Source organism: Solanum verrucosum, unplaced genomic scaffold (genome assembly GCF_900185275.1).
Source record: "Solanum verrucosum unplaced genomic scaffold, falcon-dt-bn FXZP01000261.1, whole genome shotgun sequence".
Taxonomy (NCBI): Eukaryota; Viridiplantae; Streptophyta; class Magnoliopsida; order Solanales; family Solanaceae; genus Solanum; species Solanum verrucosum.
The window spans coordinates 2,195,105-2,214,856 of NW_026019969.1; the positions used below are offsets into that span (position 1 = coordinate 2,195,105).

Here is a 19,752-nt window from a genome sequence, read left to right on the forward strand (position 1 = left end):
GTTAGCTCAATTCATTAGAAATTAAATTGATATGTAACTCAAATTAATTTTTGAAAAATCTTGTCAAAATATTTTTATTATTTTTTATTTTATATGTTATATATATTGTTATAATAAAGAAAAAAAATATTAGGTATTAAAAGTTTATAAAATAACAAACAAAGCTATTAAAACTTAATAAAAATTGGGCAGATTGGGTTATGACGCGTTACCTAATCCGTTTTGACCCAACCCATTTTGGACCAAACAAATTTGGGTTGGGTCTTGACCCGTTTATTCTCTTGACTCATTTTGACCGCCCAAAGTTTAACCCAACCCGGCCAATTGTCACCCCTAATTTCTAGTAAATGGGAACACTTTTCATTTGTTAGTACTCCCACTATCCCCTATTAGTTAGAGGGTGTTTGGATTGGTTTAAAAGTTGATCAAGTCTATTTTTAAGTCAAATTTTTGGAAGTGTTTGGCAGATATAAAATAACTTAAAATAAGTCAAAAAATTACTTAAAATAAGTTAGGAAGTGTTTGGCAAGGTTAAAAATAACTTAAAATAAGTTAGGAAGTGTTTGGCAAGGTTAAAAATAACTTAAAATAAGTTTAAATTGACTTAAAATAAGTTAAAAACCAAAAGTAAGTCTCCCCCTACTTTTTATTTTTGATTTGAAAGTCATTTAAGTTTGACTTTTTATTTGTAACTTAAAAGTTACTTTTTTTAAGTCAATCCAAACGGGCTCTTAATCTCCTTACTAAAAATAATTATCTCATATTAGTTGTCTATTTTATTAAGGTTTGTTTGGTCATGCAATATAAAACCATGATTTGAAATCATAATATAAGATGATGAGATGGAGTTGAAGCTGAAGTTTTGTTTGGACATGTAATTTGGACTTTTTATGTGGTATGTTTTGTTATGAACATGAAGAACGATAAGTTGTAAAGCTATTAAAATTGTCTTAATTCTTAAAAATCTTATCAAATAAGCATAGTTTATAAATCACGTAATAAGATACTATCACAAAGTTATTCTAAAAAAGTACAACATTTATTGATCAATTTAATTCAATAAAAAAATAAAATTGAACATAAATTGTAGAATCGTTAATATAATCATCTCATATAGTACAGTCAATCTTCTCACGTTGAACGTGCATTTCTTTATCATATGACTGAAAAGATGGACCAACATTATTACTTTGAGTCATTTGTCGGTAAATAAATTTGATAAAAAATAAAGAATTTGGTGAATATACAAATAGTGAAGTAGGAAATGATTTAAAGTAATAATAAATTTTATGTTAGTGAGAATAATCGTTAAATGAGTATAAATGGTTTAAAAAGTAATGATATGAATTATTATTTTTAGTTACATATGAAATAAATTGTTAGTAGATATAAATGTGGGGTTATTTTTACAAAATATAAACTAGTCGGTTAATTTTTGTATTTGAAAAATCTCAAATCATGATTTTTGGAGAATTTGAGATTTCATCTCATGATAAAAAATTATGAGATGAAATCAACGTAAAATCACATGTTCAAACGTTGATATCATCTCATGATATTAAATCATGAGATGAAATCGCATGGCCAGACTCCTACTAAATCAGAAAAGCATCAATTAAATGTTTCCTATATTACTCTTACAATTAATTTTTTTTTAAAGTATTCACATTTGTTTGTAATATTACCAGGAAGTTTTTTTAGGAGTGAATTAATAAAAGGGAAAAGGGTCAAAAATACTTTTTCAACTTTGGTTTATAGTTTGACTTTACCCTCGCCGTTAAAATAAAGTTAATGTTACCCCTCCCGTTACTAATTTTACCAAAATTACCTCTCATTTGACGGAATCCCCAAAATTGACCCAAATTACCCGAATTAAAAAAAAAAAAACATATTCCCTATTTTTAACCCAATTCCCCGACCTGCCCCGACCCCTCTAGAGGATAACCCGGTTCACTAGCATCTTTGTAACATTTAAATTTAATCAAAAAGAACATTGAAGTAGACCATTTTGAGATAGCCACCATGGAGTATTAGTTAGAGCTTAAATATGTTGTAGCATCTATGTGAACTTTGTTTTCTGTGTGCCTGCTAGCTCCAGTGAGAAATCAAATTTGTTAACTCAAATGGTTGTCCCCTATTCAGGAATTAAATAAGACAATTCAAAAAAGCACATTAGCTCTTTTCATCAACTGGATAAATTAATTAACTTGAATCCAAATAAACAAAAATATTTACGAATTTCACTACTTGAATTACAGAGTTACCCAGAAAGACCAATATGGATCAGAACTTAACAAGTATTTACCATATTTACTACTTGAGTTACAGAAGCACTGCAGAGAAGAGTACACTCCATTCATACCAAAACACAATCAGGTTTGAAAGGTATTAATCAGTCCTCTCTTTTAACATATATTCACCATATCATCAACAATCAATACAAATATACATACATTAGCAGAGAATTAAGAGTTATTTTCCAGAAGATCAACCAAAATGTACCAAATAATTCTTATGGACTCTGATAAGCCACCAAATTCCTCGTAAATAAACTCATACACCAAATGAAACTACGAGACCAAATTTTAGAGCTGAGACAGTTTTGTACAAAATCGTCAGCTAGAGGGGTCGGGGCAGGTCGGGGCATTGGGTTAAAAATAGGGAATAAGTTTTTTTTTTAAAATTTAGATAATTTGGGTCAATTTTGGGAATTCTGTCAAATGAGGGGTAATTTTGATGAAATTAGTAACGGGAGGGTTAAAATTAACTTCATTTTAACAACGAGGGTAAAGTCAAACTATAAACCAAAGTTGAGGGGTATTTTTGACCCTTTTCCCTTAATAAAATCATCTTCTTATTTATGATTTCATAATATACGTGTAAAAAGGAAAATTATCAACTAATATAGAACGGGGAGAGTATACTTTTCTCTGAATATTAATATTAGTTTAGCCGTATCGGACAAAAATCACAAAACACAATAGAATCAAATAATTACACATGTGATATCAATTAATTAAGATTATCTTTTTTTATGTAATTATTCCGTATTCAAAATTTATGGACTGACGTTCATACTGTATAAGGTCTATCAAAGGGAAATTTATTCTCAAGACTCAAATTTAAATTTTGATTAAAAATAAAGAAATCATATTCATTTCATTAGAATCTTGATGATTAACAAAATGAATAAGACTAAACCTTAAATTGTAACTATTATTATATTAGCTCTGTTGTTTGTAAGAATCTTCTGTGTCTATTTTAGAAATTTATATAGTACGAAAAGAAAATCCCTAGTTTCTTTTTCCTTCTACCTCCCTACCATATTATTGGTCATTTTGGTTATTATTCAAAAACAATAAAATAATTAATTTATATATAGTACTTTTATGTAGTTAACGATGCTAGTTAAAAAAATTTTTAAATATTGTAAAATTAATGTATGTGCTAATATGGAAATTGATACCCCAAAGCCACTCATTCTTTTTTAAAAGGAAAGGAGTAGTAATATTCCTCTTTTTTATTTTAAAAGAAACATTATTGTATTGGATTGTTTGGTAGATGGTTTAAATGTGAGTTAAGAAATTTTAAAATTAATTTTTAAAAAAAGTTATATATATAAAATCAATATGGTATTTGATTTGCAATTTAAAAATTCATATAATTATCTATATAGTACTATTATTTTATACAACATAAAAAATAAACAATTACTCTTCCGTACAATAAGATGACAAGTTCATAATTTCTTAGAATCTTGTTACCATTGTCCATGTTGGACATTTCAAAGATTAGAAATCTTGGATTTCCATCTTCTAACCAATTTATTTTACTATATAGCCAATAATAGACCAAACATATGGTTGTTTGGTGGAGTTATTTAGGTATTATTTAGTAATGTAAATATTATTATAAGAAAATTTATGTATTATTTTGTAAAGGAATTATTTATGAAAGGTCTAGTTATTTATGTATTATTCTCTCTATTTTTTAAAAAAATGACTTTTTTTCTTATTTGACAACATTTTAGAGCCTGTTTGGATGGACTTTTAAGCTGGTCAAACTGGCTTAAAAGCCAATTTTTTACTTATTAAAGTGTTTGGCAATTATCAAAGTGACTTATTTTAAGTCAAAAATGACTTATTTTAAGCCAAAAGCTTAAAGTTAGGTGAGGGGAACTTTTTTTTTTTTTTTAATTTAAAAGCCCTTTTATGTTGACCAAATATATTACCTTTTTGCCCTTAATTCTTTTATACAATTTCCAAATTGCCCATATTGAATTATTATTATTATTATTATTTTTAATTATTATTATTATTATTATTATTATCATTATTATTATTATTTTATTATTATCATTATTATTATTATTATTATTTTATTATTATTATTATTATTATTATTTTATTATCATCATCATTATTATTATTATATTATATTATTATATTATTATTATTATATTATTATATTATTATTATTACTATTCCTCTTATAAATAATTTGTGGTGGTAAAGAAATATGTGAATGATAGGAAATTATTATTACTTATGGATGTAAAATATAAATTAATTTTGTTTTAATTTTTTTTAAAGTATAAAAACCTTAAATTAATCAACTTTTCATCATGTTAACAACTTAAAGGGTATTTCAGACATTTTGATAAAAAAAAGTGTTTACCAACACTTATTTGCCAAACACATCAATAACTTTTTTTCAACTGCAACACTTTTATCCAAACACATAACTACTTATTTTAACATAACTAGGACCACAAAATTGAATAGTTTTTTTCATTTTGTTAAATTTCGTGTCAAATTAAACTATATCATTTTTTTTAAACGGGAAGAGTTTGTATAAAATAATAGTAGTATATAGATAGCTATATGAATTCAAATACCATATTAATTTTATACATATATAACTTATTTTTTAACTAATTTTAATATTTCATAACTCACATTTAAACGAGCTACCAAACGATCCTTTTTTAGAATAAAAAAAGAGGAATCTTAGATTTGTAATTTTTGCAGTGTTTAGCACTAAGAAGTATTCTAATTGATTGTGGATGTGAGCTTTCGGCTCATATGCATTCTTGAGTTGGCACTACTTGACTGAGCATAACCATCCACGTGTCACCTCGCCGGCCAAAGTTAGTATCCTCGTACCAAAAAAATAAAATTATAAAATCTGTATAATTTTTTTAAAATTTATGATTTTAAATTTCAAATTGGGATTTAAATTTTTTTAAAACATAAAACGTATTTCATAAAAACTCGTCATTATAAATTTTATAAAAAAGACTAACGCTCGAGGTGAATAAATTATTTGTATCACGTACCATATGAAAGAATTATATTAGAGAATAGTTAGTTATTACTGTGTGTTTTTTTAGACCATAAATCATTGTAAAATTATGTGTTAGAAAACTTACAAATGCAAACATCTGTTCATTAATGAAAATGACAATTTTTGTAATTTATTTAATGTAGTGTTTTAGAATATTTTGTTACCTTGTTATGAACTATGATTTGCTTATTTGGTAAGATTGTATAAGTGTTGAAAAGTTTGGATAGTATTCACAAATTATAGGATTTTATTTTTATGAGAAAAATACAACTTAAAAAAATTGAATTATATCTCTAAATAAAATTTCAATTTTAAATTAATCTGATTTAAAATCATGTCAGATCATTAATTTTTATCGTAATCACATAAAATTCGCTTAGTTAGGTATAAATCAAGGTTAAAATATAATACAAATTAAGTGATCTAAGTAAAAATCTTTTTCATACCATACGTGCACATTTATCTCAACAACATTACGCCTAAATTATCGAAGACGCATAATACCTAATTCCATTTGGAGACCAAAACTTAAATAAATTTTGTTAAGAAAGTTAGCCGTACTTTAGTTAAAAAATTGAAATAAGAGGTGTGGTGGCATGAATTAAGATCGCTTCAAATTAAACATAATTTTTCTAATTTAGTATAAGCATACAAAATCTCTTACAGCTATCAGGTCTGAATATAGAAATGGAGAAACTTTTGATAAATGAGTATTTCTCTTTAATTGTGTTATACATAGTGTAAATTTGAATTAATCAAGTTTATGAAATTTTGAATACCAAATAATATTCATTTTTATATCGACTTCTATTTCCTCCACCAAGATTTCTTTCTTCTACGTTGATATTCTTCTAACTTCTAATACACCAAAAAAGGTAACTTAGAATACAGATAGATTTTACCAACAAAATGGACCATTCAACCCACCTCCTTAAAATAAGCTTTTTATACAAATCTTATATTTATATAGCTTTGTCCTTCATGGAAGATTGATTGTGATCCCAACAAAAGTCCAGTTGGCACAATTTATAAAGTAGTAATGAATTATAAGAATAAAATTACATATCTTATTTCCAACTAATCCAATTGACACAAAATTTATTAAATAAAAAAATTGAGTAACAAGTAACATAGAACAATTCTTAAGGGGACCCTCTTTTTTTTGTACTTTTTATTAAGGTGACAGATTAAGGTTAGGGCCCTAAGAATATTAGAATTAGAACCACATTTATAAAAGATCCCAATTTTTTCATTATACCTAGATAATCTTGTTTGTTAAGAGTCCATCCCCTACTCCTCCAAATCTTGGAGATTAGCAATCTCAATTCTTGATTAATATCCCTAAAACCCCTTTTTGAGAGGGTTGATTTATTGTTTAATTAGTTATGATCTTCCATGCCTTTTTCTTGCATTAATTTATGTCACATTGATCAAGATTTTAATGTTTTTGAAGAAATGGGAATGAATGAAGATTGTTGATGGGGTCTAATAATAACAATAACAATATATGTAACGTCATCCCACTGATGTCTTGGTTATTATTATTATTGTTATCATCATTAAACGTTGCACGAGGATTGGATCGAGACTCATTGGATTCATATATTCATGAATATTCAATCAAGAATATGTCGAAACGATATACGGGTAAATTGTATGATATTCCCCTTCCTACAAATTTTTCAGGCATGGAAAGTTCAATTGTTCGTCTTAGAAGTTCAAGTTTTTGGAGAAGAGGGGCTAATTTTAGCTTCTTTAAAATCCCACACAGAGTATTACCATGGCCTTTTGTTAAGAGATTTGATATAATTTATGAAAATCTTGGGAATTTGTCGTCCAAATACTATGATGTTACAAATTACACATTTGTAACACCTGTTATAGGCTTTTTAGCATATGATGCAAGAAGAAGCAGAGAAAATTATGGAATGGTTGAGCTCAATACCATGGAAAATCACATTTTGATTCATTTCCCTCCAAACAACGACTACAACAAGGATAACAAGAATGTGAAATGTGTTAGATTTGTCAAAAATGGAACGATAGAGTTCAGTAATGTTACAATGAACAACACATGTATGTCGCGAGGACAAGGACATTTCGCGATAGTGGTTCCTTCATTGAAGCCAGAGGAGGAGGAAAAGGGAAAATGGAAATGGTGGGTAATAGGATTTGGAGTAGGAATTGTTGGATTAATATTGTTGATTGTGATGGGAATTTTGATATACAAATGTGTTAGGCTAAAAAAGAGAGGTAATATGGAGAGACAATCTGAAAAAAGTGAGGCTTTGGATGATGTTTGGGTTGGGAATAGCAGAATGCCTTCTGCTTCAGGTATCAGAACTCAACCAGTTCTTGAAAATAGTTATGTTCCTTGATTCTATTTTCTTTTCAACTTTATAATTTGTTCTTTTCAATTCTTGTCTTCTTTCCATTTTTTGGGTGTATATACATTCATGTTTAGGAAATCAATGTAAATTTTTACATAATTCAAACAACAAAACACCCTTCAAAGTGACTCAGTTGATTGGTGCCACATACATGTGTCTAGTGCGGTTTACTTTCCCGGTGTGATTTGCAGTTTGCATATTACACGGTGAGGGGTTTACCGAGTGCGGGTTATCCTTGGTTTCCAAAAAAAAACACCCTTCAAATAAATGAATAGAATATAAAGGCAATAGGCTCTCTCTTATGCATAAAAGGTGAGATTCCTTTTGAGTGTACAAACTGTCATCAAATAAACTTTATGGTTGGTTGAAGATAATTATTTAGTACAATTAAGAAACTCCAAAATGATTAGAATGTTCTTAAGTGAGATCATTAGCTGATAATTTTTAAATAATGCTATGCTATTAAACTATTAAGTTGACTGTTTTAAAGTGAAAGAAACATTCAATGTTTAACACTAACTGTTCACATACTTGTTTGTTTCTATTTATTTTTTAAAAAAAATACTAACTTTATTCTTGACAGGAAGAAGGCACAATTAACTAAGACTTTAATTTGTAAAACCAAAATTTTATAATGTTTTGACATAATGTATGGGCCAATCTGAAATCTTAGAATAATCTTCTGTTGAGCTGTCTGCATTTTTTCTAAAGATTGGTCTGTAAGCTAAGAATTTTCTTTAATAGTTATTGCACTTGATTAAACCCCTGTCAACAAAATTTTTAAAGGGCTCGTTTGGTTGGGGAACAAGTTATCCCGTCCCCTGATTAGTCATCTCAGGATTGTTTAACACTACAATCCCGGGATAACTAATCTCATCCAAAATTATTCCCGGGATTAGTTATACCTTATACCCAATGAGCCCCAAGGCTGTAACCATTTAAGCCATTTGGAAAATGGTGTTTCTGATGCAATCAGGAGTATCTTTTGCTGGTGTGCATTAGTTTAATCACAATCTGAGAAGGAATAAGTACTTTAATATATTCACAAACTAAATCCATACCTAATGATTAAATTCAACTCATATAGACAAAGATGGATTGTGTTTTTTTATAAGAAAATTAGATTAGGATATGGATCACAACTCATAGATGAAGTTTGTTGTTATGGGATGATGCAACTCAATTATCAAGTCCTTGTTTTAAAAGTTTCCATCAATATCTGTCACATTTTAAAGATAAGCCATATCATTTACTGGAAAAACTGTTTGTCGTCTTTACACCAAACTAATAAACGAATGTCATGTGTTTGCATATGGCAAACATAACATGGTTTGGTGTAAACACCGAGTGCAGATAAGTCTGTTAACTTGACAAGTAATGAGTACTCATAAGTGGTGGTTCATTATTATTGCTGAACACAAGAAATTAAACAACATTGTCAACCTATAGGCTGGATATCACAGTACTTGTGAAGTGGAAAAGGAGGATCAAAATAAGAACCATTGAGAATGGCATATGCTGTGAGCTTGTTTGCTGCATCAGTGGCATGAATTCCATCCCAGCTTACATAATTTTGTGGATCCTTACAGGCTTTTGCTGTTACCGTTTTCCCATTTACTTGTTTCGTATTTCCACATAACACTTGCTGGTTATAATTGTATAAACCACCTCCATATCCACAACATGCTTTGGTTCCATATCTTAGCCCTGCAAAAACAAACAAACTTTCAACATTTGAATCTTTACTGTTGAGCATCTTAAAAGAAAAAGAAAATGAAAACAAGTAGTACCATGAGAAGTGGGGTGTTGAAATAGCTCCAAGAGCACAGTATGAGTGTCGACATATACAACATTTGCATCAGCAAGATCCTTTCTGGTTTTTGCTAATGCTGCTTTAAGCATATTGTTATAATCCACCACTGCATTATTGTATGATATTAGGCAACCAAACTGGTCTATATCAGAAATGTTATGAGGCAGTTGCACCAGAAATGCAGGGTAACATCCAATTGGTGCTAGATTTAGCACCCAAAATGTTCTCCCACCTAATGCATATATCTCCTGGAAAATAAAACAGAACAAGATAGCATCAAATAGGCGTTCAGTTAGTTTGAGAACGAACAATAATCACATGCTTCCTCAACAACTATCTTGAATGCCCTGTGATCTCTCCGTTTAAAACGAGTTAAAGTCTTCCTTAAAATTGGAGATGGAAGGTACTGCTGTTTTAGATATTATATAGTCATGATGAATAGCAGAAATCCTGAGATCAAATCCCACTTTCAGTCATCTATCAAAAGAATTACCAAAAAAACAAAGAACCAAGCCCACAAGTAAAAAAACGTTGAAAGCATAATAAAGTATTCATCGAATGCTAGGACATTGAAGTAAAAAGATGTTTGTTACCCTGATGGTGCTGGCAATTTGGGAAATAACTTGAGGTAGAAACTCTTTCACTCCACTTATTCCTAGTCTTGCCAAATTTCCAGTAAAGTCATTTTGGCCAATGTAGAATGTATATAGTGATTTTCCAAATATGTTTGGGGAAGGCAGATTACTTTTCCCTGAAAATTCAGACATATACAAAACAACGTTACATTCATCGAATCTTTTATAGAATGAAATGTTAATAATATTACCTTTACGAGGAAGTTCATCGACTTTAACCTTAAATTCTTTCATCTGTCTAAGCTGAATCTCAAGAGAAAAAGGGCTCACACCAGTAACAAATAAGGAAGTTTGTGGCAAGCGAACTGTGGATGCTAATGTTGCGAAATTAGCACCATGTTTGTAATCAGATCCAATTGATTGCAGATATGGACTCAAAAATGGCAAATCTAATGCTTGAGCTGCACAACCAGGAATCTCAAAAAACTGTCACAATTTTAAACAACAATTGAAACAAGACGAAGAAAAAGGACAAATATTTTCCTATACATACATAATTGTGTGAAAAAATCTAGTTTAACTATGTGACCATCTCAATCTAAACGTGTTTAAGTTGTAAGAGGGAGTACACTTTTATTCACTCAACTATATCTTCAACACGCCCTAATAGCTGTGTATAAGTGTTTACCCCACATCCAACTCGAATAAACGTTTATTTACTTCTCCAATACACTGAAAAAGGCTAATAATGTATGGATAAAATTAAGCCACATGAAGAGGTCACAGGTGCAATAGTTAGGATAAGGATGTAGGACAAAACCTATAAGGACAAACAAAGAACATACATAGACATGGACAAATTTTACTGTACTTTTTCCAGCTAAGGCTATTTCGTTTTCTTCCAATGATACTTCTATCCTCACTCCAAAAGAGAACACTTAACAGAGAAATGGTCACAATTTTCACTAAGATATCTATCTTCTTTCTAACTCCTTAGGGTCAGATTTATAGCTAAATATATCAGTAGATGAGTTCAGTTCTAGGAGGTAAGAACCTTAAATTAATGTTGAACTTATAAAGCTTAAATCTTGAATCCGCCTCTGCATACACATTCCTTCTTCAGAATTCAGATAACATTTAACATCTAAGACAAACCATAGCTCTCTTTCGGTAACGTAACGTTTAACATATAAGACAATTAACCATTTTCTATGGCTTTTTGCTAGTAATGTTGTTGTTATTCTAAACTTGAAGGCTTATGATAGACAAACAAAAGAACATAGTATAGTGAGACATTAGTGATATTTCACCAAGAAAATCGACGACAACTCTGCCATCAGTTGCCCTTCCAACAGGTTTGTTGAAGTAAGTCATTCCATGAGGAGGGGCTTGAGCTGGGAAAGCTGCCCAAAAACCACCAGTATCAGTATTTGAATCACCAAAGTTAAAGATAGCCTTAAATGCACATTGTTTGCACTCTGTTGCAGCCACCATAAACAACAACAATGTTATTGCTCTCAAAGTAGTCATTGTTGTTTTTGGATATTATTGGAGTAGTAATGGGATAGAATGAATGAAAACAATTTTTGTTATTTGTAGACAGAGAGTGGTGCATGTAGACATCAATTGGTGACGCAAGTTAAAACAAACGTTGTTAGTAACGCTTTCCAATTGGATATATATTTCTTCCCTTACTTTTTCTCAATTTATTCGTATCAAATGGGACCTATATACAAATTTCAGAAATCAAGAAAATTTTGCATAAATGAATTGAAAAGGTTGTATACATGTGTAAATAGATTTTTACACCATCATGTCATCTAAAGATAATAATATAAGAAAAGTAATTTAACGGTGTAAAATTTATTTACACTGACAATGTGTATTCTTTTTTAGTTAAAAGCTGAGTGAATTAGGAAACGGAGAGAAATGAAATTAGTCATGTAGGATTGAAAACTGTTGTTGCAAGGCATAAGGCCTCAATTTTTACACAATGAAAATCTCGAAAACATTCTCCCCTCACTAGCATGGACGGATATACAAGATAAAGTACTTGTTCATCTGACTCTAGTAATTTTTGCTCAAACTATATAAATGTTAAAACATTTACTAAATATATTCAAAGATAATATCTTTGAAATGATAAATTTAAAATCCTAAATTCCTCTCAACAATAAAATTCAAATAAAGAGTGAGAAATCATACATCACCTTGAAAATCAATAATAACCGATATCAGTATTAGACTCTCCAAAGTTAAAAGGTTTGAATTAAATGCACATTTTTTGCATTCTATGAGGTTAATAATGTTTATTAACCTCATAGTAAAGCAAAAAAAAAATGTCTCTTCCTTTTCGAGATGTTATTCAGTATTTTTCTAATATATATAAATTAGGGGTGTATATGATCGGGTTGGTTTGGGTTTTTCAAATATCAAACCAAATCATTTGTGTAAAAATTTTAAATTTATAAACCAAACCAAACTAATAAAAATTGGATTTTTTCGGGTTTTTCAACCTCAGGTTGGTTCGGGTTTTTCAAATACCAAACCAAATCATTGTGTCAAATTTTTCAATTTATAAATCAAACCAAACTAATAAACCTTGGATTTTTTCGGTAAAGTTTGCATACAAACATATAATTAACTTGTGCTCCAAATATTTCTTTAGTCCAACCAAAATACAATTATCTAAGGTATTTCTTAAGAAAATAACACAAAATATGAGATGAGTACTGATGACACTAAAATATTCAATAAAAAATAATAATGAAATCATCATATAAAATAAATATTGCAAAGTCATAATGAAAATGATCATAATTTAAAAGTACTAAATCATGCTAAAATAAGTTTAATAAGTATTAGTTACATCACTAAATATTTAAGGAAAATTAAAATTAGATTATGTATTTTAATTGTCTAATCCAATGTAAAACTAAAGAACAAATATTCAATATTATTGTCATTCTTAGTGTTGAATTGATTTTCTTTTTGCATTAGTATTAATTTGATTTTGATTCAAGTTTTATTATAATTATCAACATCTATGAACTATAATATTTATTGGACCATTCCGAATTCTATGTTTTAAACTTGAAATAATATATTAAAAGATAAAAACTATGAAATAGTATAAAAATATTTTAAAATTATATCAAAGTAAATATTTTTATGTATAAAATAAATTTTTAAAACTACATATATAATGTCGGATTGGTTTGGTCTCGGGTTGATTTTTTTTAGTTAAAACCAAACCAACCCAAATATAGTCGGGTTTTTTTTTTCAATACCAAACCAAGTCAAACCAAATCACTTGTCGGATATTTTTTTTATTTGACTCGATTTGCTGTTTGGTTCAATTTTGTACACCCCTAATATAAACATAGATATAATTAAAAGAAAATAGATTGTTTGTTTTTTTGACAGTCTGGGCTAGGAGAATAAAGCAACAAATTTAATTTTGGGCTTAATGAGTCCATACGATACCATATGGGCTTGGGGCCCAGCAGTAAGTGGCCTAAGTACATCCTATCTCCAACTCCAAGGTCCAAAAGTACATGTCAATTCTGATCACCAAACCAGGAAGTACAAAATATTATTTTTCTGAGAATGCATATTAATTTTAGAAAAAATTCATTACAAAAACACATATGCATTTATTGATTTGACACAAAACACAATAATACATTCCAACTCTTAAACTATTCTAATTAGTACTTCCTCCATTCGTTGTCATGATTTCTTTTTTTAGAGATAAACAATAAGAATTTTGACTAACATTTTACGATGTATTTTTCATAATATTGATATGCAAAAATTTGCAATTTATAGTACTTTTCGTATAGTTTTTAAATATCTAAATTTTTTGTTTAAATAACGAACTAATGTTATCTAATAACTTTAAAAAATAGTCAAATTGACTTTCGAAAAGCACAACATAATAACTAAAAATTGACGGAGTGAATACTAATTAACATGGCATAAAGGGTCTACTAGTATATCCAAGGACCCCATCTGATTGCGATCATTTGCACTTTTATCCCTATTTTGTGTTGTTTAAAATTTATGCACTTCATAATAAATATTATTTTCATGCAATATAAATTTATATTTATTTTGACGAGAGGGAGTTGCTCGGTTGGTAAGCACCCTTAACTTTCAACCCGAAGGTTGTGAGTTCAAATCACCAAGGGAGCAAAAGGGGTGGGAGCTCCTAGGGAGAGATTAAAATATATATATATGTATATATATTATTATTATTTATTTTTATTTTTATTTTTATTATTATTATTATTATTATTTTTTAAAAAAAAGTTTTTTTTTTTTTTCCTTCATAATATCCCATAAGTTATGTGAACGAAACTCATTTAAAAGGGCAAAACATGCAGCTTTATGTCCAAGTTGAGGTTGAGGAGGGATTGTTTGCATAAGAAGCCACTTATGTGGACTTGTATGTAGAAGTTAGTCATTTATTCAAAATTAGATCAATGGTTATAATATTTGAAAATTGAGGCCACTTAATTTCTTACCATACTTTTAGTTGAAAAATATGGTTGTAAGTAGTAAATAATTAAATATTCAGAGATCAGATCTCAATTGTATGGACCACGTCAGCGGACCCATTGGTAAAACCATATGCCTGCTTGACACGTCACGCTGTCGGTTAACGCCAAAGGTGTCACACATCAGATTCTTCTTAGTCAATTCTTTGCTCTCTTTTTTTGAAAAATAAATAAATTAAGTAATAAAATAAAAATAGATATGACTCGCCATCATTTTTGAATAACAGTCATCTTATATATAACTAGTCATGAGAAAGAAAACTTACGGAAGTTTAACTAGTTTAGGAGTTAATTATTAGCATACACTCTAGTTTGAAATATTACGAATCTTATTAGATTTTGGTATGTCCAGATACATGTATCACAAGGCATAAGAGGTTAGAGTTAGGTGTAATTTATTCTACATATATTATATCTAAGTGGATTCATATATATCTGAGATACAAAACAAATCTCCCTTGTCACTCTCGTATGTGAAATGATATCTCAAATACATGACTATCTAGCTTGTCACTCTCGTACAATCTCGCTTGTCTCTCTCCCTATTTTAGTGTAGTATTGGGTAGTAAAAATATATGTATCTAGCCATCTAGATGTATCTTTTTTAATATATATAATTTTAAAAAATTAATTAATTGTAAGATAAATAATTATTTAAAAATATAAATAAAATTAGTATATATGATATAAATTTATGTCTAATAAGTTTTAAGATAGTTTCTCCGGTATATTTCGGCAAAAACTTTCTGAAATTAAATCGTCAAGACCATTTTCTTTATTTAATTAAGAAATTAACCCTTTAAAAATTCCGTCATATTTGCGGCAGAAAAAGAAGAAGAAGAAGATATCAAGTGTGACGTCACATAACCAAAGCCACCTGTCATAGAAGATCATTAATATTTACTAAGGGCTTGTTGGTTTCGCATAGTTGTGAGCATAGTATGTATATGCCAAATTATCATATCATATCGAAGTTTTTAATATTGTGGTTTTGATATTACAGTATTTAATATAATATATAATAAATATTTTAATTATTTTTTTGGTATTTAATACGTTATTTGATATTTGGAAATGATATACAGAATATTATATTGAAATATATAGTTACATAAATAATACTATATACATATTATTAAAATATTAACAAATATACAACCTAGTATAAGTATAAACTAAGGGGTCGTTTGGGTGTGATGGATAAGAGGATTTAATCCAGAGATAATTTTTTAGTGGCTTTTTAATCTGTTGTTTGGCTGCAAAGGGTGGAAAAACTTATCCCAAGATTAACAATTAGTCATGCGATAAGTTATCCCTCCCTAGAAATGGAATAATAATCTCAGGATAACTTATTCAATTACGTACCATGCCCACTACTAGTTTGGAAACATTAATACGGGATTAGTTATTCTGAATTATTTTTCCATTTTTTTTAACATGAAATAAAAATATCATTACATTCTCACAATAATTAATCATACGATAAAGTTATCTCATGGTTTTTTACAATCAAAATAAAATAAATTAATGTCGAGATAACTTGTTTCATATCTCTCTTATCAAACGAGCCTAAAAGTCGTACAGATTAGCCAATAGTGTAGAAACACGTTTACATAAACACGTGGAATTATAGAGGTGACACGTGGGCCAGGCTACAAGTTGTATCTAGAAGGTGGTGATGGTGAGTTGGCCTATGCGAAAGGGCAAAAGAGGTGGGGTCCACTTATGTCACTACAGGTTGTGGGTGGTACACGTCATTTCGGTGGACCAAAATAAATTAAAAGTTTGAAATTTTGGGCCCATTTTGCAAGTACGTGTTAATATGCTTCGCAGTCCACCTTGGCAATTTGCTATACCGTCTGATCCATCAATCCTCAACGTGATATAAGTATTTGTTAGATATTCAGATATTCGTCATCTATATTAATTTTTCTAAAAATTAAATTATATGAATTTTCATCAATTTTACAGTATAACAAAACTTGTAATTTATAATATTTTTCGTATAATTTTTTATATTTATAAATTTTAATGAGTAAATTTTAGAATTAGCAAATTTAAAAATTATATTTGTATGATATAACTATAATTTGTATAATTGCGCTTTATAGTAAACATAAAGTTATGGTATTTGTATATTTTGGTATACAAACTAAAACACAGTAATTGTATATAAATAAAATTACTACATATATACAACACATATGTATACCGAATGGGTCTATTTGTATATTACGGTATACAAATGGGTCCTACAATTAATTTTTATACAACACATATGTATATCGAATGGGTCTATTTGTATATTTCGGTATACAAATGGGTCATGCAATTAATTTTTATACAACACATATATATACCGAATGGGTCTATGAATGGCAAAAAATATGGAATGTTTGCTGCGAATTACAAATAACAGAAATTATGGCTATAACATTTAATTTGAATTAATAATTTGTTATTTCATACAATTTTCCCAATTTTAACTCCAATCATTGAATAATTTAGTGTAATCTAATTTCAAAATCTAAAAAAAGAAATGTGCTTGGGATGGGGTAAATACTTTCTTCGTTTCAAAATATGTGTGTTTTTAGCTTGGATATATCTTTAAGAAAATTTCTCATTTCTAAAGAGTAAAATGTATATTTACTAACTTATTTTTAATAAATATCTTGAAAAAAGATGTAGATCTTTACTCTTTAGTAGTTTCTTCGTAGCAAGGATATAATTTTTTTTTAATTAAATAACAATAAAATTACAACTTCATCATAACACTTAAAAAGTTGTTTGATTTGAAATAAAACTAATTATTCGAGATAAACTATTTTAAAATAAATTATTACATCATGTATGTGGAATAAAATACTTCATCACTAAATTATAAAAAATGAGATAAATAAATTTAAAACTATCTAATACCTAAAATTAAATACATAATAATTTATCCTTAAAATTATTATACTTTATAGCTCACGTTATTCACGTTGAGTTTGGTAAAGAAGAATAATAGGTCGAGAAAAAGAAAGGTGGGGAGTTACGCAAATCAAAATGGAGCCCACATTTTGATTGAATTTTGAAAGTAGCCCTAGGCTAACGCGTGGGTCACCTTTTTGAGATGACTAGGAAATCTATACTTTATTATATTATATATGTTCATAATCCCATAATCAACGGTCAGGATTTGTTCTTATTAAGTGCGCTGGTGGGCCAAAACATTATATCTACACACTATTATATGTTTCACTTTTATGGGGAAAAAAAGAGTTTTACTATTAATGTTTCGATTGTTCTATTTTAGTTGGCATTTTTAGTTATCTTTTTATAAGTTTCGTATTCATTCAAATACACGCTATAATATATAAATAAAATGAAAGAAAATAACTCACAATTGTTATTGTAATTTAAGCTCGACACATAATTATTAAGGTTATCAGAATACTAATACTCATGAATAGTTTTTAAATTTTAAATTTATTCACCCTCAACCTGAGGTCTCGGGTTCTAGTTCTGAGTATGAAGAAAATTTTTTTGGAGCGCCATCCCTAAATGGGCCCTGTTGTGCACGATTCAGATTTAGTCGGAGCTTCAATGTGGGCTCCGAACATCGGGTGGGAAACAAAAAAAAAAACTTCCTCTCTTCGGCATCAATTACATGACCTAATTTTTATTTTTATTTTTATTTTACAAAAAAAATAATCTTTCAAAAACTAGTGAATTCAATAGTGTGATAGGAATTTCCATCTACGTATCATCATGTCATGCAAGACGAATTAGACTTTGGTGGTAACGAATTCCATAAAAGACTATTCTTTTTCATCACCAACAATACCATACACACAACACTATCTAGAGCCTAGAAGGTGGACGTCACTTCTTAATTCTTACAAGAATTATTTACTATCAAATATTGTGTATGTTGGAAACTCAACTAAATTCATATTTACGATAAAAAGATTGTGCGATACGAAAGAATACTTGTCACGAATTTTGTTGTTGTATTTGGATTGTTTTTATTATTGTCACGACTGAAAATTTGACAAAAGGTTCAAATACAATTTCATTTATGCTGCAATGCGTTGGAGTATCTTACCACACCATTACTCTAAAGGAGCAAAAAGATGTTATAAAGTAGTTTGTCATTTTCTGGCCGTCGCATAGAAAATTCAGACGTACATTTTATGTTTTCAACTAACCATAATATATTCCATTATTAAGCCTCAACAATTGTTCACTAATTAAGCCAACTAACTTATGCAATTTGCCATATATAATACTACTATAAATTTTCTCTCTTTCATTATTCACATAGTATGGAAAGGACTTAGACTGAATACCAAAATCAATATGTCATCAAATTCATGAGATTGCAAATTATATTATAGTAACTCTTTCACTGATTTGACACATAGTTTAAGAAAATAAATATGATAAAAAAGTAGAATTTCACGATCTTAAATTAAGGATATATCAAATATTTTTAAAATATTTTTTAATTGTACGATTTTAAATATATCGTGGAATGTTGAAATTAAAGAATAACTAAAAAAATAAAAACACATTTTGGTTGGACATATCTCGTGAAAATGGACTCTTTTTAAAAGATACTAACTCAGTGCATTAAACTCAAATACAAGAGAAACTAGAAAATAAGTATATCCAGTTATACTAATAAAGAAGTATTGTAAAATCTTTTAAAATATAGAAAATAACAACAGTAAAATAATATAAAATTATTCTTCTCTTTAATTTATAACTTGTAAATTGCCACAAAAGATCATTTCCCTTTTTTTTTCCTTTTGTGTCGTCTTCTTTCAATTTTGACAATAATAACAGGGTGGAAAAAAAGAGAGGAGAAAGGGCAACTTTGACTTTACATTTATAAATCATTTTTTAAAATTGGAATAGTTAAAAAGTGAACATAAGGGAAAATATCTAGCACTCGCTCATTTATTTTTTACCGGTTCATTTTAATTTTTACTTGTTATTTTAATAAATCAAGAAATACAATATTTTGTATTTAATATAATTTTAATTTATTTTAAAAATTATTGTTTTTGAAAAAGAGA

The 19,752-nt window shown here is 28.5% G+C and overlaps 2 protein-coding genes across 2 annotated transcripts; one reads left to right on the forward strand and one right to left on the reverse strand.

Annotated features, from left to right (window-relative positions):
- The first annotated feature begins 6,824 nt into the window (after window positions 1-6,824).
- Window positions 6,825-7,746, forward strand: LOC125816464 (uncharacterized). The gene has a single exon (XM_049496075.1). It carries the CDS (start codon window positions 6,825-6,827, stop codon window positions 7,722-7,724), a length of 900 nt encoding a protein of 299 aa, XP_049352032.1. The 3' UTR covers window positions 7,725-7,746.
- A 1,368-nt stretch (window positions 7,747-9,114) lies between these two features.
- On the reverse strand, window positions 9,115-11,706 carry LOC125816138 (GDSL esterase/lipase At4g01130-like). The gene is made up of 5 exons (XM_049495729.1): window positions 11,435-11,706; window positions 10,376-10,585; window positions 10,143-10,300; window positions 9,527-9,797; window positions 9,115-9,443 (listed from the first exon to the last, which is right to left on the reverse strand). The coding sequence occupies exons 1-5, from the start codon at window positions 11,652-11,654 to the stop codon at window positions 9,175-9,177; spliced, it is 1,128 nt and encodes a 375-aa protein (XP_049351686.1). The 5' UTR covers window positions 11,655-11,706; the 3' UTR covers window positions 9,115-9,174.
- Between the last annotated feature and the right edge of the window lie 8,046 nt (window positions 11,707-19,752).

Bases quoted from the DNA above. Each gene is read 5' to 3' on its own strand.
- LOC125816464 (XM_049496075.1), top strand. From the start codon at position 6,825: ATGGGGTCTAATAATAACAATAACAATATATGTAACGTCATCCCACTG.
- LOC125816138 (XM_049495729.1), bottom strand. From the start codon at position 11,654: ATGACTACTTTGAGAGCAATAACATTGTTGTTGTTTATGGTGGCTGCA. The intron at 9,798-10,142 runs GTAACAAACATC...TTTATTTTCCAG, and splicing joins AAATTGCCAGCACCATCAGG to GAGATATATGCATTAGGTGG. The intron at 9,444-9,526 runs GTACTACTTGTT...TTGTTTTTGCAG, and splicing joins TCAACACCCCACTTCTCATG to GGCTAAGATATGGAACCAAA.